Source organism: Chinchilla lanigera, unplaced genomic scaffold, assembly GCF_000276665.1.
Source record: "Chinchilla lanigera isolate Chin_1 unplaced genomic scaffold, ChiLan1.0 scaffold00051, whole genome shotgun sequence".
In the NCBI taxonomy this organism is placed as follows: domain Eukaryota; kingdom Metazoa; phylum Chordata; class Mammalia; order Rodentia; family Chinchillidae; genus Chinchilla; species Chinchilla lanigera.
In genome coordinates this window covers 2256509-2263045 of record NW_004955452.1, presented here as the reverse complement: position 1 = coordinate 2263045, position 6537 = coordinate 2256509, and the positions used below count along the sequence as shown (strand labels likewise).

The following is a 6537-nucleotide window of genomic DNA, read 5'->3' as shown; positions in this document are numbered from 1 at the left end:
ACCATCCTGGAGACCCTGTCTCAAAAAACTAAAACAAAACAAAAAAAATGGGCTTCAGATTCACTCACATTATGATCCTTAAAATAAATTCTGATGAACTGCCTAGAAGAAACCAGTCTAAAATATGGAGATAGAGCTTTTGCAAATGGGAAGGGAACCAAGACATGGAAGGAGCAGAGAGGGAGAGAGGTAGGAGACAAAGAATTAAGATGTATTATGTACACGTATCAACTCTTCACAATGAATGTAATTATTATGTACTACAAACATGTATGAATAAAAATAAAAATTAAAAAGAAAAACAGAAAAAAAATGCAGGGGAAAAAAGGAAACCAGGCTATACTCAACATTATTTCTGAAATATCTTTTTTTTTTAAATATATTAAGACATCACTTTAGCAGTCCTGAAAGGATGCTTTAAATCTTAATATGCATGAAAGTCCCCTAGGATTCTTTTTTTTTTTTTTGTACTGGGAATCGAATTCATGGGGGCTAGGGATTTAGCTCAGCAGCATAGCGCCTGCCTGGCAAGCATGAGGTTGTAAGTTCAGTTCCCAGTACCAGAAAAAAAAAAAAAAGAAAAGAAAAAAAGAAAAGGAATCGAACTCATGACCTCAGGCTTGCCAAGCAAGCGTTTATGCCACTGAGCCATATCCCTGGCCCTCCCCTAGGATTGTTGTTAAAATATCGATTCTGAGCTGGGCGTGGTAGCACACATAAATCCCAGCACTCAGGAGGCTGAGGCAGGAGGATTCCCATGAGTTCGAGGCCAGCCTGGGCTACACAGTGCAACACTGTGTCTCAAAAAAACAAAAAACAATATATAGATAGATAGATAGATAGATAGATAGATAGATAGATATGTAAATTCTGATTCAGCAGGACTTGGATGGATCTTGGTATTTTGTGTTTTTGTGGTACAGGGGAATCACACCCAGGGCTTTGTGCATGTTAAGTAGGCAAGCACTCCACCACTAAGCTACATCCCCAGTCCTTTTTTTATTTTGAGACAAGATCTCTGCTTTGTCACCCCGGCTGACCCTGAACTCACAACCCTCCCACCTCAGATTCCGGAGAAGCTAGAATCACAGGTGTGTTCCATGATGCCAGCTGGGGCCCAAAAGGTCTAATTAAACTTCACTCCCATGCTGCTTGTGTTGGTGGCCCACACATGGACAACCTAAGGCCTTACACCAGTGATGGGGAACTTTCAATGATAACAAACCCCCACTGCAGCACACGGGTTTGCCACTACTACCTAACACCCTCGATTATACAACATTGGTAAGGATAACTGATGAAAGTGTAAAGAAGACAACTCCTACTTCATTTAAACATGTTTATGGATTCATAACATTAGTCTAAGAGAGGTACAGTTACTAAAATGTTTATGGATATTGGGCTTGGTTGCACACACCTGTAACAGCAGCCTCACAGTTGGATGCTGAGGCAAAAAGATCATGAATTTGAGCTCAACCTGGGCTCCACAGACCTGCCTCAAGTTAAGTTTTTAAAAAAAAATTTTTTTATGGGGATGTAGCTCAGTGGTACAATACTTATCTACCAAGCTCAAGGCCCTGAGTTTAATCTCCATCACTGCAAAAATAAATACAAAAAGATAAATAAAATGTTTGGGGTAAACAACCTCTCAAAGGCAAGGAAGCAAGAAGATAATAGTGACAGTAACCACCTATGTAACACTATATGCCAGTGAACAGTCTTAACCACATACATTAACTGATTTAATCTTCAACACCGTGAGGTAGACACTACTGCAATAGTACTACTGTACATGAGGAAAACTGGTATCAAAAATATATTACTTAGGGGCTGGGGATTTAGCTCAGCGGCAAAAGCGCCTGCCTGGCAAGTGCAAGGTCGTGAGTTCGGTTCCCGGTACCGGAGAAAACCAAAAAAAAAAAAAATATATATTACTTAAGCTGCACACAGCTAGTAAGTGATAGATTAGGACTTGAACCCTAACAGGTTCCAGAGTCTACGCTTTTAATCACTGTCACAATGATAAAATATTGGTACTGTATCCTGCTCAATACACAGTTGAATTTCTACAGGACATAGAAATGGGTAGCTTACTTTTGAGAAGAGGGTGTTATCAAAATATAAGGTGTTAACAAAAGTCCAGCATCAGAGTCAAGTCAGACACTCTCTTTAGATGGCAAAGCACCAGCACTTTAACATAATAGCCAATTCCATGCCTGTGAGTTCAAGGCCACTCTGAATTACATAGCAAGATCCTGCATCAAAAGACAAAACGAAGTAAAAAAAAAGTAGTAACAATAGCTAATTCTAAGGTCAAAATAAAAGTTTTTTCTCTCAAACTGCAAAGGGAGACACCATTTTAGTGGCAGAACATTTAGTTTCACTTCACAAAATAAGTAGTTTGAGACCAATGTCCCAAGAGCGACCAACGAAGAAGAGTTCTGCCATCCAGGCTTATAATACCAATAGCAGACACAGCTGAACTGGCACTAATGAAAACTGCTTTAGTAAAAATACTCTGCACTGAAGAAATGAGTAACTGAAAGTAAAAACTCATAAGGGACAAAGCATAATATGACCTGGAATTTGATACTGTAAAGGGATAGAAGTGGCAAAAATAAGCTGCTATTTGAAAACAAAAGATAAAGAAATAAATATTAAGTCTAAATAACTTTTAAGAGAAGAAACTAATCATCAAGCCAGGTGTGGTACCACATCCTATAACCCCAGAACTCTGGGAGGCTGAGGTAGGAGGATCTCAAATTCAAGCCCTACCTGGGTTCAATCCTTAAAAAGGGGCTCTCCTCTTTTGCTGTCTTCTGCTGCCATAAACTTTTGCCCCTCTGCCATGTGCCACTCTGCTTTAGAGCCAGCCTATTATGGAATGAAACCTCAACAAGCTGTGAGCTAAATAAACCTTTCCTCTCTTTAAAAAAAAAAAAAAAAAAAAATCAAGCTCCAAAAGGAATGGGGGACTAATTATCAGAAGATTTTTTTCTTGTTGTTTTTGAAGACAGGGCTTCAAGATGTAGTTCAAGCTGGCCTTGAACTCACTATGCAGCCCAGCTGGCCTTCATGTGGCAATCCTCCTGCCTCAGCCTGCTGAGTGTTGGGATTACAGGTGTGTGCCACCATGCCTGGCTCATCAGCAGATTTTCTAAGTGATGGCAAATTGTCCAAATAGTACAGCTGCAGAAGACGCTGGACTGAACAAATGTGTAAGGTCAAACAAGAGGAGACTGGTAATTATCACTTCAATGAACCCAAATATGGATATGGCTGACCAAGCACAAAATTTGTCTCAGGAAACACAGCAAAGAGACCTATGGAACATGCAGAAAGGGAAAATGTTAATCCTCAGTCATCATCAAATTCATTCGGCAAACATTTTTCAAAACCTACTATCTTTGGCAGTATGTGCTAGGAATGCAGGGATGACCAAACCAGACCAAAACCATGCCCTCGAAGAAGTTACATTCTAACGGAGGAGAATAACTACAAATATATTCTTAAGAGAACATTAAACAGGCATTATCATAAAAGCCTAGGAGTCCTTCAACACAGACTTGTCACACTTTATGGGAAGTAAATGAACAAAATAACACTTCCCTCCCCTTCAGAGGAAGTCCCATAGCTTAAACTGATTAACTGTTGCTTATCTTAAAAAAATAAAATCTAAAACAATGAATACATTGAAAATATACGTTAGGGCTGGGGATACAGCTCAGCGGCATAGTGCCTGCCTGGCAAGCTCAGGGTCCTGAGTTTGATTCCTAGCACCAAAAAAAAACTTATCTTAAAGTATATTTTGACTTTTACTTCCAAAATGGCTATTGATACTGCTTCCTAGACAGGCAAAGTAAATTGTACTTCAAAATTTACCAAGCTTGACAGCTCTTGGGTAAAAATATTTATTAGTGTAACCATCTTAAAAATAATTGGAAATACTTTCCTCATAAGCCATAAAATTACAACTGGGAGCGAGGCATGGGAATGAAAGCCAGATATGGCAAACACCTGTAATTTCAGCTACTCAAGAGGCTGAGGCAAGAGGATCTTGAATCAAAGGCCAAACAGGACAACTTAGCAGAACTCTACCTCAAAATTCAAAAAAGGGGGCTGGAGATATAACTCAGCAGGTAGGGTGCCCTTAGCTTCAATCCTCAGTTTTGGGAAAAAAAAAAAAATCACAAGTACAAAAGAATATCCTGGCAACCCATTCAGGATCCCTCCTGTCTCTCAGGAGCTATTCCTATTCCCCATTCCCCATTCCTATTCTCCAATAAATTTCCCTACTTTAAAAAAAAGTATTCGAATTTAAAAAGAAATCCTGACATTAGCAAAAATATCAAGATTTGAACTTGTTGGGCTTTAAGAATCTCACTGTCTGAGAATGTGGCTCGGTGGTAGAGTGCTTGCAAATCCTATGCAAGGCCCTTGGTTCAATCACCGGCACCACCCAAATTAACAATCTCACACACTGTTTGAAAGTTCACATACTACTCTAGGCTATAACATCTGGCTGAGGTTCCTAAAGAAGCAAGTTTACTAAGCACAGGTGTTGGTCATAATATGTAAGTAGTTAAAAGGATAAAGAGAAAATATACCTTTCGTGCCTTGAAAAAAAATTAGTGGCAAGGAACTCATTTTTAATACTTCATTAATACAATTTCTTGTCTCCTTGTGTCAGTCTAAACACCATTAAGTTCATACCACTCAAAAAAAAAGTTCATACCACTCTTACACTTTTCAAGATACAAGTTGGTGTGTTATATATACATACAGATCTAAATTTTAAGTACAGACCAGGCGTGGTGGTGCACACCTGTAATTCCAGCACTCGGAACGCTGGAGCAGGAGGATGGCTGCAAGTTCAAGGCCTGCCTGAGCTACAAAGAGAGCTCAAGGCCAGCGTGAACTGCATAGCAAGACCCTGTCTCAAAAAGATAGATAGATAGATAGATAGATAGATAGATAGATAGACAGACAGACAGATATGTACAGAAGATTCAAGATAAGTAAGTGTTCCAATTTTACATTCCTAAAATTCCACATTAATGCTAACATGTATTTCAGAAGACCCAAGTCCACACCTATCCAGCCATCAATAACACCTACACACTACAGAAAGCCGATTTGAACCTACCACTCCTTTAGGTGATTAACAAGCAATCTGTTCTTTCTGTATAAATAAGCAACAATGGAAGAATACTTGTTCCAACATGAACTACCCTTACAAGGATGCATTACACAACTGGATCTCCTTAGCTTCACAATGTTCAGATTTTCTACACTACTGTACTCTGTACTAAATAAAGAATGTAAAATTTAGGCTGTATCTAACCTTCTGGGAAACATACACTGTGATTCCAAATGTTTGAAAATATTATTCCATTTTTTTGGAGTAAAATTCCCAAACTTGAGCTTGGCATTTTTATCAGTGGTAGAATGGTTGCCTAACCTGCACGAGGCCATGGGGTCAATCCTAGTCACCACAGATAAACACACAAAATAAAAATAAAATCCAAAACTGATCCTTAGTGACAAAAGTATCTGGCAACCAAAGATTAGGCCGATTCTTTTTTTCAACATATCCTTTCACAAATAGCACTGGTGTCAACCTGGGGAGGGTGTTACATCAAATAAGTCATAAGGGAGAGGTCGGAACAGTCTGGGGAAGTCATTTTGAACCAAAGAATTGTTCCCACAAATAAGTTCACTCAAATACAGCCAAGGGGACCCTTAAAGTTAATGCCTACATAAGTGGGTATAGGTGTTGTCTTATGCCTTATTTCCTGGCACAAACTAATCATGCGACTTTAAACCTTCCCGGCTTTTAGACACCTTGGAAGTGGCCGTGTACACTGGTAACAGGATTTCAAAAAACCACCTCTGAACGCGGGATGTGTTGTAAAGCAACAAGATAACCCACCGGGTGCCCCAGCAGGCCTGCAAAACGCTGTTTTAATTTGGTGTGTCCTTGACTTGCAAGAGTTAAAACGCTCGCCCCTTATACTCCGATGACGTAATCTTCAACACTGCATTTCTTGGACTTAAAGGGGAGGGTTAAAAAAAAAAAGAACAAAGAAAATTTTCCCCCAGTAAGAGGAATTAAGCAAGCCGCCAAACGAAGGTTTCGTGAAGTGGTTAGGTAACTCCCTGAAAAAGCAGCTTCAGCTGAATAAGCAGAGAGAGTTGGAGAAGCAAACGGAAACAGGAGAAACTCAACCCAGGGCAAGAACCGCGGGGACCGGAGCCCCGGGTTCAGGCCCATGCCGCGCGCGAGGCGCCGGGCTTGGGGGCTCCGGGGGTAGCGCGGCGCAGGCCCTGCACGGTGGCCAGCGCGGCCCCCTCCCCGCAGCCACTTCCCCTCCGCTGTTGCAATTCCGCTCCCCTCCCCCGCCCGCCGCAAAATGTCCGCGGCGGCGCCCCGCGAAGCAGGAAGTCGGAGCTGGGGCGCGGTGGCCCGAACCCAGCCTCCTCCGAGCGGCGACGACCGGCTCCCGCCCTTCCCCGCGCCCGCGAGCGGCTCCGCGG

General features: G+C 41.3%; 2 protein-coding genes across 4 annotated transcripts in view; one reads left to right on the top strand and one right to left on the bottom strand.

Annotated features, from left to right (window-relative positions):
- The window catches only part of Cdc42 (cell division cycle 42), a 43103-nt gene that overhangs the window by 35997 nt on the left and 569 nt on the right, over positions 1 to 6537 (bottom strand). The window lies entirely within an intron of this gene.
- LOC106149693 (translation initiation factor IF-2-like) overlaps positions 4997 to 6537 on the top strand; it is a 2025-nt gene continuing 484 nt past the window's right edge. Inside the window, exons 1-2 of the mRNA XM_013519454.1 lie at positions 4997 to 5018; positions 6107 to 6537. Coding sequence (XP_013374908.1) covers positions 4997 to 5018; positions 6107 to 6537 — 453 coding nt within the window. The remainder of the gene's footprint in view (positions 5019 to 6106) is intronic.